General features: G+C 41.8%; 1 protein-coding gene and 1 long non-coding RNA gene across 2 annotated transcripts in view; one reads left to right on the plus strand and one right to left on the minus strand.

Moving 5' to 3' along the window:
• Positions 1-23,702, minus strand: part of DYNC2H1 (dynein cytoplasmic 2 heavy chain 1) — a 430,672-nt gene that overhangs the window by 352,466 nt on the left and 54,504 nt on the right. The window contains exons 25-39 of the mRNA XM_006271584.4: positions 23,284-23,454; positions 19,035-19,417; positions 16,087-16,219; positions 15,866-15,983; positions 15,379-15,491; positions 15,165-15,284; positions 13,754-13,904; positions 11,872-12,074; positions 10,216-10,398; positions 9,818-10,000; positions 9,324-9,547; positions 7,958-8,073; positions 4,597-4,796; positions 3,630-3,894; positions 3,068-3,275 (exon numbers count right to left, since the gene is read on the minus strand). Of these exons, the coding sequence (XP_006271646.1) occupies positions 3,068-3,275; positions 3,630-3,894; positions 4,597-4,796; positions 7,958-8,073; positions 9,324-9,547; positions 9,818-10,000; positions 10,216-10,398; positions 11,872-12,074; positions 13,754-13,904; positions 15,165-15,284; positions 15,379-15,491; positions 15,866-15,983; positions 16,087-16,219; positions 19,035-19,417; positions 23,284-23,454 (2,771 nt within the window). The remainder of the gene's footprint in view (positions 1-3,067; positions 3,276-3,629; positions 3,895-4,596; positions 4,797-7,957; positions 8,074-9,323; positions 9,548-9,817; positions 10,001-10,215; positions 10,399-11,871; positions 12,075-13,753; positions 13,905-15,164; positions 15,285-15,378; positions 15,492-15,865; positions 15,984-16,086; positions 16,220-19,034; positions 19,418-23,283; positions 23,455-23,702) is intronic.
• The window catches only part of LOC109281853 (uncharacterized), a 46,397-nt gene continuing 29,070 nt past the window's right edge, over positions 6,376-23,702 (plus strand). The window contains exon 1 of the long non-coding RNA XR_002088646.2: positions 6,376-6,569. This is a non-coding gene — a long non-coding RNA (uncharacterized LOC109281853). The remainder of the gene's footprint in view (positions 6,570-23,702) is intronic.

Genomic DNA, 23,702 nt, shown 5'->3' on the forward strand with positions numbered 1-23,702 from the left:
CACCTTGACAGGCTGGATACTGTCAAGTCAGCCAGCCCTGATGGTTTACACCCAAGGGTACTCAAGGAGCTGTCTAGCATCATAGCTCAGCCCCTGGCATGGATCTTTGAGAATTCTTTGTGCTCTGGTGAAGTGTCCGAAGATTGGAAGGAGGCTAATGTCATGCCAATCTTCAGGAAAGGGAGAAAAGTAGATCCGGCAAACTACAGGCCCATCAGCCTGACTTGTATCCTGGGGAAGGTCTTGGAAAAGATTATCAAAGAGGCCATCCTTAACAGGCTAGCTGACAGCAATATCCTGAGGGATAGCCAGCACGGGTTTGTTGCGGGTAGGTCTCGCTTGACCAATCTTATTTCCTTTTATGACCAGGTGACCTATCAAGGGGGAAGAGATTGATGTCGTATATCTTGAATTTAATAAAGCCTTCGATCTGGTATCCCATGATCACCTCTTAGCAAAACTGGCCAACTGCGGCCTCGACCTCACCACGATCCGCTGGCTGGGGAATTGGCACCGTGGTAGGACCCAGAGGGTGGTGGTTGACGGAAGCCCATCATCTTGGTGCGTAGTCACCAGTGGGGTCCCTCAAGGCTCTGTCTTAGGGCCTATAGTGTTTAACATCTTCATCAACGATGTAGACATTGGTGTCAGAAGCGGACTGGCCAAGTTTGCTGATGACACCAAACTCTGAGGTAAAGCATCCACACCTGAGGACAGGAGGGTGATCCAGGCAGATCTTGACAGGCTCATTAAATGGGCGAATGAGAACCTGATGGTGTTCAACACCAAAAAATGCAAGATTCTCCACCTTGAAAGGAAAAACCTGCAGCATGCTTATAGGCTCGGCAGTGCGACGCTGGTTACAGATGAAAGGGACTTGGGGGTCATGATTGACCACAAGATGAACATGAGACTTCAATGTGATGCTGTGGCTAGTAAAGCGAGCAAAACGCTGGCTTGCATCCATAGATGCTTCTCAGGCCAATCCCAGGATATCATTCTCCCATTGTACTCGGCCTTGGTGAGGCCGCAACTCGAGTACTGCATCCAGTTTTGGGCTCCAAAATTCAAAAAGGATGTGGAGAAGCTTGAGAGAATGCAAAGGAGAGCCATGCGCATGATCAGAGGTCAGGAAAACAGACTTCATGATGACAGGCTGAGAGCCATGGGACTCATAGATTCAAAGATGTTAGGGTCAGAAGGGACCTCAATAGATCATCGAGTCCGACCCCCTGCATAGGCAGGAAAGAGTCCTGGGTTCAGATGACCCCAGCCAGATGCCCATCTAACTTCCTCTTGAAGACCCCCAGGGTAGGGGAGAGCACCACCTCCCTTGGGAGTCCATTCCAGACTTTGGCCACTAACTGTGAAGAAGTTCTTCCTAATGTCCAGTCTAAATCTGCTCTCTGCTAGCTTATGACCGTTATTTCTTGTAACCCCCAAGGGCGCCTTGGTGAGTAAAGCCTCACCAATTCCCTTCTGTGCCCCCATGATGAACTTATAGGCAGCCACAAGGTCGCCTCTCAACCTTCTCTTGTGAAGGCTGAAGAGGTCCAGGTGCCCCAGTCTCTCCTCATACGGCTTGGCCTGCAAGCCCTTAACCATACGAGTGGCCCTTCTCTGAACCCTCTCCAGGTTATCCACATCCCTCCTGAAGTGTGGCGCCCAAAATTGCACGCAGTACTCCAACTGCGGTCTGACCAGCACCCGATAGAGGGGAAGTATCACCCCCTTGGTTCTGTTCGTCATGCATCTGCTGACGCACACTAAAGTGCCATGAGCTTTTCTGATGACTTCATCACACTGACGACTCACATTCATCTTGGAGTCCACTAGGACTCCAAGATCCCTTTCCGCCTCTGTGCCACCAAGCAGGTCATTTCCTAGGCAGTAGGTATGCTGGACATTTTTCCTCCCTAGGTGTAACACTTTGCATTTCTCCTTGTTGAATTGCATTCTGTTGTTTTCCACTCATATGTCCAACCTGTCCAGGTCTGCTTGTAGTTGTTCCCTGCCCTCCGGCGTGCCCACTTCTCCCCACAGTTCTGTGTCATCCGTAAACTTGGACAAAGTACACTTCACTCCCTCGTCCAAGTCACTGATGAAGACATTGAAGAGTATTGGTCCAAGGACCGAGCCCTGCAGGACCCCACTGCCCACACCCTTCCAGGTCGATACCAACCCATCCACTACGACTCTCTGGGTGCGACCCTCTAGCCAATTCGCCACCCACCGGACTGTGTAGTCATCCAATTCACAGCCTCTTAATTTGTTCACCAGTATGGGGTGGGATACCATATCAAAGGCCTTCCTGAAGTCTAAGACTCTTCAGCCTAGAAAAGTGCAGGCTCAGTGGTGATCTGGTGGCCACCTATAAGTTTATCAGGGGTGCTCATCAGGATGTGGGGGAATGTCTGTTCACCAGAGCGCCCCAAGGGATGACAAGATCGGACGGTCACAAATTCTGCCGCGACCGAGTTAGGCTGGACATAAGGAAGAATTTCTTTACTGTCCGAACCCCCAAGGTTTGGAATAGACTGCCACCAAAGGCGGTTCAAGCACCCACTTTGAAAGTCTTTGAGACACATTTGGATGCTTATCTTGCTGGGATCCTATGAACCCTGCTGACTTCCTGCCCATGGGGCAGGGGGCTGGACTTGATGATCCTCCAGGGTCCCATCCAGCCCAAATGTCTATGAAATCTATGAAATATTGCTGAAACACTAAAAGGATCATACTGTTGCTTAAGATGTAAAAAAAAAGGGTATACACTAATTTTTCACAGTGAATCTGAATGAAAATGCATTTGGACATAAGGAAAAACTTCTTTATAAGTCAAATACTGAGGGTTTGGAGCAGGCTGCCCCCAGAGGTGGCACAGTCACCCACCCAGTCCACTTTCAAAAAACATCTTGACACCCACCTTGCTGGGATCATCTGACCCCAGTCTTTCCTGCCTAAGTGGAGTGGGGCTGGACCCAATGATCTGTAAGGTCCCTTCCAGCCCCTAACAACTATGAAAACATGAAAATAAATCGTGTACATTTTGAATGCTCTGGTGTCTCACCTAAGAAAGATCATTCCCATTCGAGATATTGTGGCAGGAGAGGCACAGCTCAGGTCATGAGTTTCAAATATAAAATTAACATTTGGACCAAATTGAATTCTTTCTCCACTGGGCATAGTCAATAATCGATTGTCATCCAGAACAGAATTCAAAGACTCAATCCACTCAGGGTCAATGTCACCATCACAGATTATCCATGAATTAATATCTGTTTACAAAAAGGAAAAAATGAACAGGTAAATAAATGGCAATCATTTAGGAAAATAAATCCACACTAAAATTCTGACTTTTTTTGGTTCCTGTGACTATTAAACTTCATGTACCTTATATGTGACAAGTTTAAATATTCCTTATACTCTTCACCTTCCAATATATATTTTCATACCATTTATTTTAATACACCAACTGAGAAATTACAAATCAATATTCTTCATAATGGTACTACACACAAAACTTTGCACCTGTCCCAATTTCAAGCAAGTATATTGTCAAAATGTAAATGAATAAAACAACTTATTTCAGTAAGATAAACATAATGATATATATGCTTCTCCAAACGTACCTTGTGGTTCTCGTACCACTTGTCGAGCACTGTTTGTAAGCACACCGTCAGACCACTCCCTGGTATCCATGTCAATGTGGCCTAGTAACTGATGCCGAGGCATGGCTTTGGGATTCATGGTATACTGTTTCACAACTTTGCCAATTTTACCAAGTGCTGACCTTAACATTCTCCAAAGAGTTGATTTGCCTGCACCACTTGGACCTACAATAACCACCCCCATTCTCTGACGCAGCTGTTCATATAATTCCAAGGCCTTCTTGATCTTGCAAAAAAGAAATGATAGTTACACAAGGTTAACAGCACTTCTATTGTTCCCAAACTTATTCTCTAAACCTTTTCACACATTCTTGTTTGACTTGGCATCCAGTCACTTCCTAACCGAAGGTGCAAAGAATGTAAAAATCAATCTATTCAAGAATATCTGGCTCTGACAGTTCAGTCATTACACTGACCTACTGATTGAAATAAAATGCTACTACTCCAGACTAACAAGGCTAATTCCCTCTCTCTATTTTGACAGGGATATTAGAGAATTTTCATACACAAAGTCTAAGTTTACCTCAAAATAAATAACATTTATAAATGTAAAATGAATAAAGTAAGTACCATTACGAATTCAGTTTCTTCCTAAAAAAAAATATTTTAGCTAAACAATTTCTGCTATTACTGCTTGAAATTTTCACATATTAGATTAAACCAGGATATTGCTAAACTATGCAGACATTCACATAGATTAAAATAAGAGTCATCTTGAATTTATGCAGGAGGTTTGCCTCTCTGACTGCAGGCATGTACTTTTTATATGTATTTCATTAAATTTTGGCTTTCAGTCGTTTTTGGCAAAATCAGATTTTTTTACAAGCTTGAATATAAAAATCTAAATGAAAGATTATCACTACAAGACTTATTTAAACTCTCAACTCAGAGTAGCTAGACCAGATCTATGGCTACATTTCACATTTACCTGGGTGTTTATGATTTCCATATTGGCTTCTTTAAAGACTTGTTGCAAACCTGTGGCCAATTCAGCATATTCCACATCCTTAAAGTCAATGCCAGGGAAGACATCTTTAACTAATGCATCAAACTGTGCACAGTCTGCAAATGTAAGCTTCGACATGGTATTGAGCCGCAAAGCCTGGACCACAATATGGCTTTCATTAACTGCAGAAAAACAATCTAACTTATTTCCATTGCTGGTATATCATCACCTTAAGTCAAATTGCCAAAACAATTTGATTATTTTTGTCATTCAAAAAGATTATGTTAAATTGCTAATTAGCAGAACTACAGTATGGTATGGTACCTAGAAGCTGGTATCTGCTTCTAATGGAAGTTTATTAAATTACTAAAGACAAAGGAAAAGAAGTACAAATAATTACAGCTATAAGTTCTCTACTCTAAAGCAGAAATGAACTCTACCTAATGTAGCTTTTGGGATGGCAACTGGATGGTTGAAAATAATAGTGTGTGCCAGATGGAACTTTATCTGGGAATTTTTAGAAGCTCTAACATGAAATAATCTCTATCCTGACTGACCAAATAACAGTCAGCTACAACCTAAAATATGCTACTGGTATCTTTTTGACAGACAGATCAATTCCTGAAGTTGTTTACGAGTTGTTAGCTATTTGCTTTACAGCAACCCAGTAAAATGGAAACAGAAAAACAGGGTTGTCTCTAACTACTTACAGAAAACAGACAAAGCAGACCTGTTATTTCTTAAACTAAAAAAATCCACATCCCTAAGATACAAACTCCTCAGCCACTCTAAGTTCTCTCACATGCAGAGATAAAAATAACCACCAACTCAAGAACAGTTTTCTTGAAATACACAATATTATGATCCATTAAACTACTATAAATAGCACTGTCTGTACCCACCAACCTATACTGAGGTGACTTGAGGAGTAGCATCTCTTTGCTGTATATATTAACAATATTTAATCAGAATCATGTCTATTAGTTCAAGAATAGTAATTTCAACTAGATGAGCTATTTGCACCCTGTCAACTCTGCACATTAAAAACCTTGAGTTTCTATAAATTATTAATTTTAGTTAGTTTGATTTGTGAACTTATTTTCTAAACTAAAACAGCTTATCAAGTTCTCTATCACTGGCAATTTTTAAATAATTTTTTTTTTTAAACAATTTTTTTTCTTCTAAAATACGCTGTAGTTCAAACAGAAATTAACTGAGGCAGGCCACAGGACTTCTGTTGTGTAAAAAGTCAGATTAGTTAAAACATAAGATTTGCCACACTGGGTGGGTCTACACAAGATGCCCACTGCACAGTCATTTATTACTTGTATAACCAAATACTAAATGACTGCAAAGTAACCGGCATTACTGTGCAGTAGAATCCTGGCACAGTTGCCTAGTGACACTTAATGCTCAGTAGCTTGTTACTACTGAGCAGTAGTGCTGCGTCACAATCTGCGACTGGTGACACTACTGAGCAATATTAACAAGCTACTGCAAAGTAGTAACGAGCTACTGCACAGTAAATGTCTCATGTAGACATGGCCATTGATTCAAATCATACACCCAACCCATTTTTCTACATCTCACAGTGGCTGAAAGTGGTTGTTAAAGAGAAGAGTATTTATGCAGAGCTTATCCATTATTGATCTGTCCCTTGCATCTCTTCCCATATATATTCCAGTAGTTAGAGGACTAGGAAGTCGTACTTTGGACCTTGCATACACAATTTGAATGTTTATTACACATTGACAGACTATCCTCCATGAATTTGTCTAATCCTCTTTTGAACCTGGTTAAAATGTCAGCCTCTACAATATCTTCTAACAATATATTCCATTAAGTCAGTGGTCTCCGACCTTTTTAAGTCGGAGATCACTTTTGGAATTTAAAAGAAGCCCAAGATCTATACCGTGCCAGTGCTGCCACCACACTCCCTCCTCCCTGCCCAGCAGGTAAGTCTGTGGTGGGGGAGGGAGGGAAAAGGAAAGGGCCGTCGAGGGGACAGGGCAGATCGAGGCCCCAGCCCTAGCCCCACTCCCTCCCTCCCCACTGGAGCCTTGATCTTCCCCACCCCAATGGCAGTGAGGGAGGGAGTAGGGCCGGAGCAGAGGCAGACCTTGCACAGCCAGGGCGGGATGGGACAGAGCTGTGAGCAGCTCATCGGGGGGCCAGGGAGGAGGGAACTCACCCAGGGAGGGCACAAGGGGCCGCTGCTGCCTGGCCCAAGCAGAGCACAGCCGCATCCTCCACCACAAACAGCCCAGACCCAGCTGGCAGCTCCAGCCTGTGCAGCCCGCACAATTCTGGGGGCACACCTCCCAGGGTGAATGCCCCCCACGCCTGGATGAGCTGCTTGTGGCTCCATCCCGCCCTGCCCCAGCTGTGCAAGGCCTGCCCCTGCTCCAGACCCATCTCCCGACCTGACCGCTGCTGCAGCCACCCATACTGCTTGGCGTTTTAGGGGGCACATGTCCCCCAATCTGTGCGTGGTGGAGTCAGCTTCTGCTGTGGGCTGGGCTTTGCACCCAGAGCCCTACTGCATCTGGCCCAGGAGCAGCTAGATGCATGTGGCATCAGGCCACTCCCTGGGCAGCTGCAGCTGCAGCAAGGCTCAGGGGACAAAGCCCAGCCTACAGTGGCAGCTGCCTCCATTGAGCACAGATAGGGGGGCACATGCCCCCCAGGACCTCCTCTGGGATCCACCTCTCCCAACCCTGGATGAGCCGCTCGGGCTTGATCCTCCCACCACCCGCCCAGCTGGGGCCCCACTCACTGGGCTGCTCCTGCACTCAGTCCCTCACAGCGGAGGGTCTTGATCTGGCTCCAGCCCCTTCCCTGTTTCACCAACTGACCTGCTGGGCTGGGCTGGGCTGGGCTGGGGCGGGGGGGGGGAGGGTCACATGCATGCAGGCACATGCTCAGTCCCTGCCCCCCCAGCCCAGGATTGACCAGTTGGTGACCGCTGCCATAAGTTAATTACACACTGTGTGGAAAAACTTCCATTAGTTTCAAAGCTGCTTCCAAATAATTCCCCATTATGTCCCCTAGTTCTGATATTGTGAAAGCTGGAAAATTGTAAATCTCTATTTTCTTTCTGCACACCATTCATTATTTTATGGACTTTACTCTGACAATAGTCGCTCCAGTCTCTAAATATGAATCTACAATTAGGAAGGGCTTTCACAAAGACTTATATTTCTTTTGAATAATCAGGTTTCCTATGGATCCAGGACATGACTTTCTTGTACTTGAAAAAAAAATGAAAATTACTAATACTTATTTCCATACTGTGCCCTGACTAATCAAATATGAACAAACCCTTGACATAATCAAATCTTACTTATTTCCTTTATCCCATTCCTCTTCAGGTGATGAAGGAGATTACCACATCCCCTCAAAGCAGTCTTCAGTGCTCTTAAACCCCAATCATAGTGCTGTTGGGGTGTTAGAAGTTCCCTAAATTTAAAAAAAACATTAATGATGTCATAAACTTTGAATGACAAATCTGGAATTTACACAATTATTTTATCAAAAATCAGAGATATTAGATTTTCTATTTACTCAAACACAAGACAAAGTTTATTTCCCCATTTAATATGGGGTGGAAGCCTGTCCTTTTGGATTTCAGTATGAGGTGGTAGCAGGGGCAGGCAGTTGCTCTGATTCTGGCCACAGGGCCAGGGGTACAGCTGCTGCCTACCTCACCCTTCCCCACTGCCTCTGTCTCCTCCCCCACCACCCCGCATCCTCTGCTCCTCCTGGCTGACCCCCCTGCAATCTTGGGCACAACAGCAGCCTTGAGCCCCCCGCCCTACTTGCCACTTACCCATGCTTACAGCTCCAGTAGGCTCCATCCCCACAGAAGCATGGGGCACATGTTTGCTCCAGCCACAGCCTGGCCCACTAACAGTGACAGCACAGGAAGGAGCAAGGCAAGAGGTGAGGGTGAACCGGTGGCAAGGTGTGGGGAGTCAGGATCAAGCAGCTTGAATCCCCCCACTGCCTGTCCCCTGCTCATTCCTCCACCACCTGCTTTCCCCCTGCCTATCCGCCTGCCACTGCAGCAATGGCAGCGGATGACGAATGGGGAGGGGATGACAAATTTAAGATAACCTCCAATAATTAAGTTGTATACATGGAAAATTATAACAAACTTATAAATTTTCCATGCATAGAATCTAATTATTGAGGGGTCATCTTAAATTCCAGGTTGTCTTGGATTCAGATAACTATGGTAATACTTTTTCACAGGCTTTAGAAATACACTTGAATATATCTTTCCCAACAATTAGACAAGCAGTGAATTCAATATCTAGTGTAGTTATTATTGTTACTGTTTTGGTTGTTGTTAATAAAAAAAACAACAATCGAGTTTATAGTAATTCACAGTTTTGGTTTCTGTAATATGCATGTATATGAAAAATAACCACTGTGGTTACGTAGATATTAGCTGTATTCTCATTAAAATATAAAACATGGCAGCTTAAGTTCATTTTATCAGATGCTGATCATACAAAGCTTGTGCTTTATATGCATCTTATTTCATTAGTCTATTAACTGAAATAAAAAACAAGGTTCAAGACATAATCATGAGAGGTAGTATTAAACACAGCATAAGAAAAAAAGGTCTGTATAAACAACAAACAGAACCAGCAGAACCAAAAGAAAACAAAAAAACCCTAAAGAATGCTTTAAAATAAAATTACCTGGCTAAATTAAAAATAGCCACTAATTTTCTGCCAAGTGTTTTAGCATCTTTAAAACCTTCCGAATACAGAATTACTTCTGCAATGAGTTCATTGTCTGGACGAGTCATAGCAACAGGCCTAAAAAGTTGTTTGAGGTTATCTGGTAGTTTCTGTCTTCCTCCATAACCTTTTCCAGCAGGATTCATAGTGATAAAAATTCCAGAATTATGATCCATTTCAACCTGGAAATAAAATCAATATATTGTAACAAAGCTGGTATATTTAGCATTATGTACTTCAGGTTTGATATAACTCAGGTAGTTAGGATATTACACAACCCTATTAGAAACACTAGGCAAGAGATGTACCTTGTACACAATGGACTTATATGTTGGATCTAAAAATGATATACTTCTTAATAGTATGAGTGCTCACAGGGTGCTCAAAACACATTTGCTCTTAGTTATAGCACAAGAATAGTTTTCTGCAAAAAAGAACATTTTGTACTGTACCTCTTTGCCAAGCAGTTCACACACAGGACTATGTTTTTTCAGTGCATGCTGAATTGTCTGAATCTGCATGGATACTGCAGACAATACTGCCTCCTCCAATCTATTGAACTCATCAAAACATCCCCAAGCACCACACTTCACCAAACCAACAAATATACGGCCCATCGACTTCACATCAATGCCCTTGAAATAAAAGAAGAAAATTAGTAGTCTGCTAAATGCCAGGAAAGCAATTAGTAAAGATTCTTTTGCTATTCAGTTATTGTTAATGTCTCAAAATATATACTGGACAGAAAAATACTGTTAAATTATACACAGGAATATTTTAAACTGTTCTATAAACTCCATATTGTAAAAGATACTTATCTCCTAAATTATAAAGATTAATATTACCCCACCTCATCACAATTAAAGATTAAAACTTGTCTTCCAAGAAGTCCTCCCAAGGCCTTTACTGATTCTGTTTTTCCAGTTCCAGCTGGGCCATAGGGATTTCCTCCAAGGCCTATCTTCATAGCTTGGGTAAGAGTTAAATAGCACTTATCTGTCAGAGGTGTATAAACAAGTTTTGGAGAATTTCCCTGAAGAAAGAAAATATATATTGTATGGATTAATGTACAGTAATAAGGACTGTAAGTCAATATTATACCTAATAATTACACCTAGTAGATATAACACAAGGAAGTCCAAATTACTCACTGCTCAAGTATGATAATTATACATGTCACTGAATAGTTTTTTCATCGTTTCACATTCATAAAATATCCTCCAGAAATACTAGAAAAATCAGGATTCAATCTTTCATGGACCAAAGAAAGAGGTTATAAAAGAAAGACAACTGGCACATTCTCTCTCCCTTTAGCTTCAACAGACATTCCACTCCCATAATCAAAAAGATAATTTGTTCAAAAGTGTTTATAAAATAGTTTATTCTATTCAAAATAGTCACTAGTTCTGATTACTTATCCTTATCTGCCCCTAGTTCAGCATTTTACCTAGAACTGTCAAAAATGAGAAAGTAAAAACCATAACTATATACTAAGCACTTTGTCATTAAAGCTACGTAAGTCATCTGTTCAACTTAAAACTTTAATATCATGGGTTATAGAAGATAAGTTTGATCAAGTGCATAGCGAAATGAACAGCCACATGAGATGGATTAAAGAAGCAAGACAGAACTTCATTGGTTTCAAAGAAATGGGTGATATGTGCTTACCCACCTTCCCTTATAGACAAGATACATAACTGATTCTACAGTGATATATCAGAATTTCCACAATGGTTTTATAAACAATAAATCAAAGGAGATACTCTTTGGAATAACCTTTATCTCACTTCTGAGCTCACTCTTCCTCTCCATGGGAGGTACAGGTTATCAAGGTAGCCTTGTTACACAGGGACTTCGGATCTCCCCTTTATCAAACATCATCTTGCTATGCATGTGTTCTCACATTCCCCAATGAACTTTGGGCTGTGTTTTACATTTTCTACTATCCATTCAAGATCCCTTACCACTTGACTGTAGAAGGGAGCAAGCTTAAGACCAACAACATATGACTACATTACTTTTCAATCTTTCCTACAAAATAACACCCCAAGATGGAAGCAATAACACAGGGAAACAGCATGGGAGCAACTATAGATAAAGCAGTATACAATATAACCTCATAAATCTGGCTTTCAAAATTCTGGAAATCTCAAAAATCTGGCACTTTTTAAAAACAGAGTATACTACATTATTGCATTAAAAATAGCTTCCCAATAATCCAGAAATTTCTCTGGAAGTCCAGCGCTTCTCCAACTGCCATTGTTTTTGTTCATCAGCCTACAGGTATTGTTTTGAACAATACTCAGTCACATATATAGTGTAATAGCAAAGAATATTGTCCTAAGGCTACGTGCACTTTCCTTATGTTTCAGAAATCTGGAATTTTCAAATTTCTGGCAGGTCCTGGTCCCAAGGATGCTGGATTTATGAGGTTATACTGTACTTGAACAGAAAGGTTATCACAACATATTTAAAAGACAGAAAAAAAGAACTAACACTACCATACCTGATATTCATATGTGTACTGCAGTTCAGCATCCACCATTTGAACATAGCATTTCTTGTCTTTCATATAGAATCTGAGTTGCTTTTTCCAAGCCCAGTCATCAACACTATGAACCTGAACTTCATTTAGCTGCTTCACCACATCAAGGTTATGAATAATATCAAGAATCAGAGCTTTAAGCTTTAGTTCAAGGATTCCAGATTCTATAAATTAAAATAAAATTATGCAACACAGTGAAACAGTTCAGATTAAATGTTAGCACATTTCAAGTAGAGTATCTTGTTTGTTACAATCAAGATCTCATTTACTCTAGTGAAATAAAAGACATTATTAAAAATCTAAAGCAATCAACATACAAATGAGATTAGATCAGGCATAGAAGGGATAGAAGAAACCTGTCCTGGCTCACCAGTCCTGTAGTGGCAACTCAGTTTTAGCTCCTAGTCTGGCCCCTGCTTTCCAGCCCTCTAGTGGCAAGTCACAGCTGTGCAGGTTGGGAACAGTCAGAGAAGGTCTTTAGCCTTGAGCTGTGACTGTTCCAAACTCAAGCTAGCACTAACACCTATCAACATTCAAGCAGCTCAAAATGCAATGTGTAAAAAGGCTCTATGTCTATTGTAATAGTCTATCCCCATGGTTTTCAAACATTTTTTTATTTGTGGACCCCTAAAAAATTCTGAATGGAGGTGAGGACCCCTTTGGAAATGTTGAATGGAGGTGCATACCCCTTTGAATTGTAAGTGCAGGTATTCACATACTTTTGACTGATCAGAATCATCTTTCATATACCCCTTACACATAGTCTGCAGATCCCCATGGATCCACGGACCACAGGTTGTAAACCACTAGTCTATCCCAACCATGCAGTTGGTCCACTAAGAGATATAGCTCACATGAATTACTGTCCCTCTCAGAGATAGGAAATTACTACACGAATCATAATTAGGAGTTCTTAGTCATTGATATTTCCTCCTATTTGTATTTACCAGATCAGATTGGTGCTTTTTAACTTTGTAGGATCAAATGTACCTAGAAATAATTCCAGAATCGAATTAAAATATAGTCCAGAAGGAACACCTGAGCTCAAACCTAAATAGTTATACAGAATACTCTGACATGATACCATGCATATCCAGGAATGTCCACCCAGTCCTTTCATAATAAATACTGGATTAGAAATTAACAAATGAAGAAAAGGATCGTAGGAAAGCAGGGCTGAATGGGACCTCATCAGGTCATCTACACCAGCCCTCTGCTCAAGGCAGGATCATCTCTGACTTAAACATCCCAAGCAACCTGGTCTTGTCCAACCTGCTCTTGAAAAATTCCTATTCCTTTTCTAGGTAGCCTGTTCCAATGCTTAATCAACCTCAGAATCAGAACAGGATGTAGAACTGGATTCTGTGGTAAGAAATAATACATAAATACAGAGGCATAACTAAGAATCTTGGCCTCTTGGGCAGGGAGGGTGGTGCTGTGTCAACTGGCAGAAGATTTTACCTGCTCATGGGTAAGCTGCTCCTGTCATGCCATGAGTTCCGCGAGGGCCACCATTCTGATGCCCCCCTCTTAAATCAGTGCCTGAGGCAACTGCCCCTCACCCACTCCGAGTCATGCTACTTAGTAAATATATAATATTGCAAAAATGTGAAAATAAAAAATAAAGTATATTAAAATTAAGAGAAAAATTCCAGCTACAAAATAATATTGAACACAAAATAAAGGCACTGGCCAGTGAAAAGGCAATGGCATCCCCTAAAATGTTAAACCTCCAAGATCTGGTGATTATAGATAGCGCTATGTAATTTCTTGAATAGAGGAATGGAATGCTTAATACTTTACATTTTTAGAAAAAAGTATACTGTTATGATCATTTTTATACCTCTACTTCCTGGGTCTTCCATACTTGTATCTATACTGGTATAATGCTCCAGTTTAGCCATGAGTTCTAACTCTATCTGTTGTAGATTGTGCTCTTTAATGGCATTTTCAACATCTTCAGTGAACTGAATTTGTTCTGCCAAGGAAAGAATCTATAGACAGGAAGATTAAAATAACATTTTAGAAAAGGAAGCCATGAAGGACAGAAGGTTTTTAATTCATGTTTAAACACCTCTAAAAGCTGATAATAAAGACATCTTATGTGTGTTTTTTTTTCTAACCAGATCTAGAGTGAGTAATTCTGAGTTAATCCAAAGATCTTGCTGAGGACTAGGAATTAAACCATGCATGTCAAGTACTAACAGCATGGGCTTCTGTCATTTGTGTTGAAAGACCAACTTCTACCACTGAGTTGTAAGAGATGCACAAGTAAAACAATAAACAGTAGGTTCCACTTCCATGAATTAAGCAAAAAAATAGGAGCTCTCATCTCATTAATTTTTGATCCTTGCTTTGACTACGTGATTCAGATACAGCAGAAAAAGCTACCAACCTCTATTTAGAGGAGACAACCAGATAATGTGCAGCTTTCCAACACCCTCAGCAAAATGAAAGGAAGGAATGAGCTGCAATGGCTTAACCAGACGAAAGAAAGCCTTGTTCTAAATAAAAAGCCCACATGGACAGGTCCCTGCACTTAATTTAAGTAAGTCCCCCTACAGTCATTGTGGCTCCCTACAGACAAAGTTCAGCCCAGGCATCATTTTGAAAGGTCAGGATCAAATTTCTTACAAAAAAAAAAAATAGTCTGAATGAATACATATGATTAGGTGAATGTTGATAATCTGTCATTGTGGCAACAGTGATTACATTTAAGAGATACTTCTCTTATTTTGGGCAAAATAATAATATTTCAAGAATATTTGAAAAATAGTGGCAAAATAATAATAATAATTTTTGGCAAAATAATATTACTGGCCCAGATTCGGTTCAAGCTATATAAATGCACATTATCATGTGTTATATATAGTTCTAATTAAAACACTCTCTTTTATTAACATTTCCTAGCAAAGCTACCCTAGAACTTCAGAAACTACTCTAGTGATGCTGCTTTGAACTAGTAGGAGGAAACCTTCTTTCAATGGCTGATGTTTGGAACCAATTCAGGGTCAATCATCAATGGGAAGATGTCCACTGACTCCAATGAGCCCACAAGATCAAAGGGTTATCTCCTAGAACTGTTTATAAACAGTAAATATTTTAAGTACTACAGCTGCTGAAAATTAGGACATATCACACCTTGTTTTTCAAGCCTAAACATATATCTGAGGCAAATCTGACCTTAAGAGTCTTCAGAAATTAAGATATTTTGTAATACTAAGATTACATAATGATGTTGCATCATCCACTACCTGGGAAGGAAAGAGTGATGGATCAATTGAACATTGTGAACTCCTCCCAGCAGTTACACAGTCAAACAATAATTGCTTCAAGGTTTCCTTCATCTCCAAAGCCAAATTGTTTAGCCAAACCTGCAAATAAAACATAGGGGGAAAAAGTCAAAACTCAGATAACAAATGCATTTATCAATAATTCTAGAATTATATTTTGATATGACTCCCTTACCTCAACATCATTTGACAGAAGAATTTTATTTTTAAGGGGGACTATTTCTCCCTCTAAAGATTTCATTGCAATGATGTGTTTAAATTCTTCATCAAAGTTCACACTGTTGATGCCTGTTAATCAGAAAGCAGGAGCACATTCAGCTATGTTCAGCAAATTATTAGATACGTTCAGCAAATGATTAAATACAAGTTGAATGGTTTGCTGATGAATTTTTAAACATTTGTTTCTTGAAACATCACTTATTTAAGTCAATTCTCAAACAAAGAGAATCAATATTTCTATCTGTTATGCCAACATTCTTATATGAATGTTACCGTTTCAAGGGTGCTATATTTTACAAAAGGTGTTCTTTTTATAGGCTATGTTATGGTAACAAGAAGTAAAGAAACAATTTCTACAAAAGATTTGTTAGTCTCAAATGACTACTTCTAAATAAATATATTTTATAAAGTATAACTGTCATGAAAATTCTAATTTAGCTTACCAGCAAAAAGTTTCTTAAGGTGAGACTGAATAACCAAAGGATTAGTAGATTGTCCCAAGATTTCTAATAAATCATCATCTCCAATAAAATAGAACCTAGGGAATGCTGAACGCTTTTCCTGTAAAAACAAAAACAAAACAACCACCCCATTTGTTCTTTTTTTTTTAAAATGCACATGTACTGCTTTTTATAGTTCTCTATAACAATTTTAAAATGTGTACCTCCAGAAATTCATTCAAAGATTTTTGACATCTCTGAAGCTGATCAAGTATGGTCATCAAAGTATTCCTTATTCCTGCCCGAGCATTGAGTGATGTTATCCTATTGTCTCTCTTGATATCTAACATAATTGATCTTTAAAGACAAAAAATAACAAGAATCTTTTGTTAATCTATTGCTGTACTTCTTTTAAATACTGCATTTTCCCAAATCCAAGACATCTTCAAATTTAAGACAGAGTCCTAATAAATGAATTTGTAGACATGGAAAATTTATTATGTTATTACAATTTTCCATGTATGGAATCTAATTTTTGAAGGGTTATCTTAAATTTGTCCTGCCCACAATTGCAGTGGGGCAAGTAGCAGCAGGGGGCAGAAGGTGAGGGGACAGGCCACGTAACCCCTTCCACTTGCCACCTGTTCCCTACCACTGTCTGCACATTTCACACCTACCCCAGCACCTGACCACCCACCACTTGCCCACCCTTGCAGTGCCTGTGCCCCACCAGCACCTTGTACCCTGACACTTGTGCTTTCTGTCCCCCTCACCTGCTCCTCCTGCTGCCTGTGCCCCGTTTGGCTCCCCTTCCACTCCCCACCTACCCCGCTACTACATGCTGCCTGCATCGGCCTGCAATGTCTACACCCCCTGGCACTTGTCCCTGCCAGCTATTTGCTGCCTCCCCACACAGTGGTGCTTGCCCCCCACACCTACATCTCCTGGCACATGACCCCCTTGTACCTGTCCCCTGTGTCATCTCCCTCCCCAACCTCCCCACTTCCCATAGCTACCCATCATATCTCTGGCTCTGGCTGGGGCCCTGTTCTGACTCCGGGTACGGAGCACAGAGCATATGTGGTAACAACAGTTCCAGCCCAGAGCTGGAGCCAGAGTTGCTACTGCCACTGCTGCCTGGTGTCCTATCCTATATGCTCCGTGCTCTGGACTGGAGCAAGGCCCCAGGCAGCAATGCAATGAGGACAAACGTGGTGGTGGCAATGGGGGAAGAAGCAGAGACAGTGAGAGTTGGTAGCAGGGAGCAAAGGCTGCTGCTCCAGCTACAAACCCAAGTTCAGGGTCAAATCCACAGCCACTTCCCCCCTCCCCTGTAGCCTGTGCTCATACCTAAAATAAAGGGCTTTTTCCTGCCCATGTTGAATGGGGTGGGGGGAACTCACCTTGAATTCAAATAAATAAGGTTAACCACTTTTTGTCTAAACTACTAACAATTTAGGGCGCACATAAATTTTACACTTAAACTGAAATCAATATTGAAGGTCCAATATTCAAAATCTATTGCCTATACTTTTTATAGACTGCCTATTCTCTGACAATCACTTCTCCTACATAAAGACCCTTCTTTCCAAAAATTCAAAAAATACAATTCTTAACTTCTTTACCCCTAAATATTTTACCTCTGTACAAATGGGATTCCAAGGGATGTGGTGCTCTCCCCTACTTTGGGGGTCTTCAAGAGGAGACTGGACAAGCACCTAGCTGAGGTCATCTCACCCCAGTGCTCTTTCCTGCCCAGGGTAGGCGGCTGGACTCGATAACCTACTGGGGGCCCTTCCAACCCTAGCATCCATGAATCTATGAAATCACTGCTGTTCAGCTATCACATTTAAACTTTGGATACTGAACTATGCATGTCTCTAAAGCATTGATTCTCAACTAGAGTGCCAGGGTACCCTGGTTCACAAGATAAACCCAGAAATTTCAAATAGGAATGCAAAGTGATAAAAATATTCTGACCTGTTTTGGCCTTTCTCCACTCTTTATGACAGAAAAATTGTTCTATTACTTTTAATAGTCAAAAAATGAGCAAAAACTAAGCTGACATTATCCAGGGGGTGCATTGAGTCTAATGACAGCTTCCTTGGGTGTAATGAGGTTGAGAACTAATGCTCTAAAGAATCCTCCCTATTCATCCATTCTCCACATCTTGAATAAGTAAACTTGTTGCTTTATTTACACTTCTTCAGTGTAATTTCTTGGTAAAGTCATAATTTGGGAAAATAAATGTTTCTTCAAAATCTAACTTCATCTCTTCATCAGGAGAACTGCTCTTCTGGCATGGTTCAGTACCCGCCGAGGTGCAGCAGCTTTAAGCCCACTTTATGGAAATGGGAGTCGTCTTTCTTGCTTGCTTCGAGGGCCTTATGGCTAAGGGCAAGCAAACTTTGGGGGCATCCGAACCCCAAGCTTCTGGGCTTGGGCCTGCAAGTAGGATGCCCACCAAAGGTTTTGGAAACATCTAAAGCCCCAAGTACAGGTGAAGGATGTTTGCCAGTAGTAGCAGAGGTGACGCGTAGGGGTGTGCACAGGGGTGCGTATGCAGTGCACCCCCTGTCAGGCCGCACTCCCTGTGTAGCCGGTGGGCAGGGGGGCAGTACCCCCCTGCGAGTGCCAGCCAGGGAGCAGGTACCACCAACAAAAGCATCCATGCTGCTTCCGGAAGTGGCTACCGGAGTTCTGGAAGCAGTGCGGATGCTTTTACTGTGAGTGAGATCGGTCCCCCCTGGCCAGCGGTATCGGCTGCCGGTGGACCCGACACCGGTAAGCAGGATTGGCCGCTGGGGGACTGCCCCTCCCCAGTCACTGACTCAAGAGGCACCAGACACCCAGGGGTAGTAGGGCCACTTATGTTTCATCTCTATTTATTTTCCAAAATAACAACTTCTACTTGACTACTATGTATATAACCTCTGACACTTCACATTCTCCTCCAGTCCACCCAATTCAATAAATCTAACTTCCCTCCCCTCTATAAGACTGTTTAAGTTTATGCCCCTGCCTCAGATCCACCTCTGCTTCCTCCCTGCCTTCACCTCCCTATATATAATAACTATTTTTTTGTATTATTTGTATTATTCTGAAGAGTATTTGGACATGCCCAGGTGTCAAGGACTTTATACAAAATAAAAATGTCTTAAATAACACTAACCTAAAGTCTTCATCAACTCTGTTAAAGCGTGCTTGTTCTTTGGGCAGAGCTCCACGACCAAATATGGGTTCCAAATACACCCACTTCCTTTGAATCTGGTTTAAATTCTGCAGGTACTCATCCAATTCAGCAAGTTTTTTTTCCCAAATAGACACTTTATCCTCAAAGCCTTTGTAATAAGGAGAGTCTTTGAGGGACTGAAGAAGACAGCGATTATCTCCAACTTGGTTGACTATGTCTTTCCAGTCTTTAATCAGCACGATAGTTCTACCCTGACTGTCTTCATAGTCTGTTAATGAAAAGACAGCTCCAACTCCCCAGAGTTCCAGCTCACGTAATGCTTCTCTGATTGTGACTTCACCTTGTGCCCGACCGTTTAAATCCTATTTTAAAATATAAAATACATTTTGTTTAAAAATTAATAATATCCACAACTTCTAATTCAAAGACATAATAAAAAGTATATGATTTCAAAATCATTATTGTTGATATGACATACAAAATATTTAAAAGTCAAGGGAAACAGTTTTACTGGGGGAAAATACACACTGTAGTTTCCAGTGACTAATAAAAATATAAAATATCATATTAATTTGAATATAAGACTACCCCAAATATAAGACAACTCCCTAATAATTAGATCCTATATATGGAAAATTTATAAATGTATCATCATTTTCCAGGTATAGAATCTAATTATTGGAAGTTGTGCTTGAATTTCTCAACCTCCCATTGCTCCAGCAGACAAAATAAATCTGAGGAATCAAGTGGTCCCCTTGTATCTGCCAATTTCCTCCCCTGCAGCCCCTTCCCTCCTCCTTTCTGTCATCCACAAGGACCAGTCGTGTATAGTACCAGGACACCAGATCCACGAAGCCCTGCTACAAATGAGATACGTGCTCCAGCTGGAACGAGACAGCAGACAGGAGATGGCAGTGTTGAACCTGCACCTGGAAAAAGCCTATGACAGAGTGCCACACCAGTTCCCCTTCAAGACCCTGCAGTGGATGGGCATCCCTCTGACTTTCACCAGCTGCATAAGGACACTGTACATGGACATAAGCAGCAAGGTGCTTGTAAATGGTTTCCTGAGCAAGTGGATAACAAGAGAGTCAGGGGTCCATCAGGGCTGCTCACTCTTCCTGATCTTCTTCATCTGCACCATCAAACCCCTGGCTCATTGCATCAGACAGGACCCTGGGATCCAGAGAGTCCAAATCTCCAGGGGAAGTAAGGAACAAGCCAAAGTCCTGGCCTGAACATCCTGCACAAGAATAAGTGCACAGTAGAAAGAGTCCTGTGGCACACATGGATTTACAAAGCGGCAGCAGAGGCCAAGCTCTATGTGAGCAAAAGCACCTGCCTGGCCGTAGGCGAGCTCGAAGACCTGGAGTCCTTGGGAATCTCGGTCCCCTGCAAGGGGGTCAAGATCCTTGAGGTGGAATTTGACCTGAAGCTGAGTGGAAAGAGGGCCTGAGAGAAGAAGGCCAAGGTGAAGTAGACGTTGAGTATGTGGTATGGGCATTGCCTCTCCATGGGTGGGCGCATGGTACTCATAAAGGCGGTGTTGCTACCAGTGCATCTGTACAACAGCACTCGTCTTCCCCGCCCTGCAAAGTGCATCATCCACAGAATCCAGAGAGCTGTGAGCACCTTCTTCTGGGGATCCCAAATGGAGAAGATGGCAAGGAAGATCCTGTACAAAAAGAAATGGGCTGGGGGCAAGGAGATGCCAGACATCCACCTGTTCCTGCAGGCAAGGTACACGAGTCAGATTTGTAAGCTGCCGACCAGGCCAGAGACCAAAACAGCCTGTCTAGTAAAGTTTTTTGCAGGTCACCTTCTGAGGTGGTAGAGACCATGGGACACTAACCAATGGGAGACCATGGAGCAGTCCTGGTTCTACAGGGTCCTGAATGAGTTCCAGAGCGAATATGAGTTACAGAAGGAAAGCCCAGCAACTATGTCCAACCACAAAAAGATACAGAGAGCAATCAGAGACAGGTTAACAACCATGGAGACACTCCCCAATGAGGACTGCCAAGCCATCTGGAACTGGACCTTCCAGAAGGACCTTCACAAGGACCATAAGGACTTGAGCTGGTTGATAGCACACCAAGTACACTCAGTGAGGGCATGGAGGTACAGGGAGGGACGAGGGATTCAACCCAATTGCCCCAGGGAAACTTGCCAAGAAGCAGCAGAGACCATTGACCACCTCCTATGGCAATGCCCCTATTCCAAGGGTGTGTGGGAAAAGGTAAGCCAGCTCCTTGAAAGAGTGACAGGAGCCAGGCTAATAACAAGGGAGGCAGTGATGTACGGACACCAGATTGAGCAGCAAGGGTCCCAGACAAAGTTTTTCAACCAGTTTGTGTCCTGTGTCAGGAATGCTCTGTGGCAATGCAGGAATCTCCTGGTATACAGGCACACAGAGCTCAAAGAAACAGATTATGTTAAAATGTTTTTGAGCACACTTCAGTCCTACCACCAAAAATCAGTGAGTGAGGATGGAGAACACATAGCCAACTTCATCTGGAAAAGCAACACCTGGTGCACGTTGTTCAAAGACCCCCTGGGAGGGGAAGTGGACAGAGAGAACGAAGAGGACAGAGATCCAACTGGACCTGGAGACAGCGAGAAGGACTACAACAGGATCAACAGCAGCAGAAGTGACAGCAACATCAACAGCAACAGTGACAAAGACAGTGAATGAACACAGAATGTAAACCCCAAACTGGGGTTTGAACTAAAAGACTGAGATTTGGGTAAGCAAGGGTGGAGGGATGGGGCTCAGAGGATTGGGTGTGTTTACTGTAAAAGGAAGCGTGGGTTTCTTAATGCAGTTTTAAGATATGTGATGGAAAGCTTATATAGATAGATAGATAGATAGATAGATAGATAGATAGATAGATAGATAGATAGATAGATAGATAGATAGATATCGATATTGATATCTATATACACATCTCCTTTATCAAAACTCTCTTTCTAGATATAGAAATATATTTTAATAAAAAATAAAAATAAAAAAAGAACTGCTCTTCTGGCGTGGTTCAGTATCCACTGAGGTATAGTGGCTGTAAGCCTACTTTATGGAAATGGGAGTCTCCTCCCTAGCTTGTTCCAAGGGCCCTATGGCTAAGGGCAAGCAAAACTCAGAGGCATCTGAACCCCAAGCCTCTGGGCTTGGGCCTGCAACTAGGATGCTCACCAAAGGTCTGGGGAACATCTGAAGCCCCAGATGAGGGTGGAGGATGTTTGTCAGTAGTAGGTCCACTTATGGTTCTACTTTGAATTAGTTTTGGCTAATTTGGCCTGGGGTACATAAAGTTATTTTTAAAAAGTGTTGCTTGAAAGTGTGTTTATGGAATACACCACTGGGAATACTCCAGTGGGAGGATCTCAATTACACACTAACTTTATGGAAATGGGAAACTCCTCCCTAGCTTGCTCCTGACTCGGAGGGCATCTGAACTCCAAGTCTCTGGGCTTGGGCTTGCACGTAGGATGCCTGCCAAAGGATTTGGAAGTATCTGAAGCCCCAGGCTGTGGTGGAGGATACTTGCTGGTAGGAGGGTCACATATGGTTCCCAAACGATTCAAACAAATTTGGACCTGATAGGGCTAATTTGACGTGGGACCTGAAAAATTTTCCTTAAAAAAACCCAAATAAATAAAATAAAATAAAATCCATCTGGTAGGTTCCCATATGAAAATGAGGAACTTCTCCCTAGCTTGCTCCTGCGGCTGTTAGACTCGGGGGCTTCTGAACCCCAAGCCTCCAGGCTTGAGCCTGTATACCTGCCAATGGATTTGGAAGTATTTGAAACCCCAGGCTGAAAAGTCCAGGGTGGAGGATACTTACCGGTAGCAGGGCCACGTATGTTTTTTGAATGATTCAAAGGATTCAGAACTGATCTGGCTAATTTGGCCTGGGACAGGAAAAATATTCCAATATAAAACCCAGCTTGTTTACCCCATATGGGCCCTGTGTTTTATAGTCATGCTCAGTTGGCTATATTTAAATCAGCTTCATATTTGGTTTCCATGACTAAACACATGCTGCTTTTGGCAGCATTTTAATGATAGACAATGTATTTAATGAGGTTTCCTTGTATGCAAGTTTAAAACGAGGAGCTTTTTTTCCCCTCCTGCTATTTGGGTGAAAAAAATCTCATCTTGTATTTTGAGTAAATGCAGGAAAGTATATAATAATTAATAATATTTCCAATAAAGCAATTATTACCTTAAGCTCTGCTGCTTTTTCTACAATTACATCTGCTACTTTGAGCAGATCTCCAAATAACAAATTCTCTAGGCTAGTGCCTCTAGGAAGACCAAGAAGACGAAAGAGATCCAGCCAGTGATCTGGAGAAAGGTGTTCTCCTCTAACATATTTCAGGACAGGAAGTGTCATCTACAGAAAATAATACATATTTGAATATACCAACTTCTCTAATTTTAACATTTAGGTTAGTCACATTAAGGCCCCCAGCAAATGTTATATTTCCTATGCAATGAACAAGTTAATCACATAATAAATATGCAACACGTACCACCCACTCAACTCATTACAACATAAAATGGCAAACAAGCTACAAAGATATTCTACATGTAATGTAGACTGTTTTTGTGGCTCATTTGTATGGCACTTTAATTTGAATG

Source organism: Alligator mississippiensis, chromosome 1 (assembly GCF_030867095.1).
Source record: "Alligator mississippiensis isolate rAllMis1 chromosome 1, rAllMis1, whole genome shotgun sequence".
NCBI classification, from domain to species: Eukaryota; Metazoa; Chordata; order Crocodylia; family Alligatoridae; genus Alligator; species Alligator mississippiensis.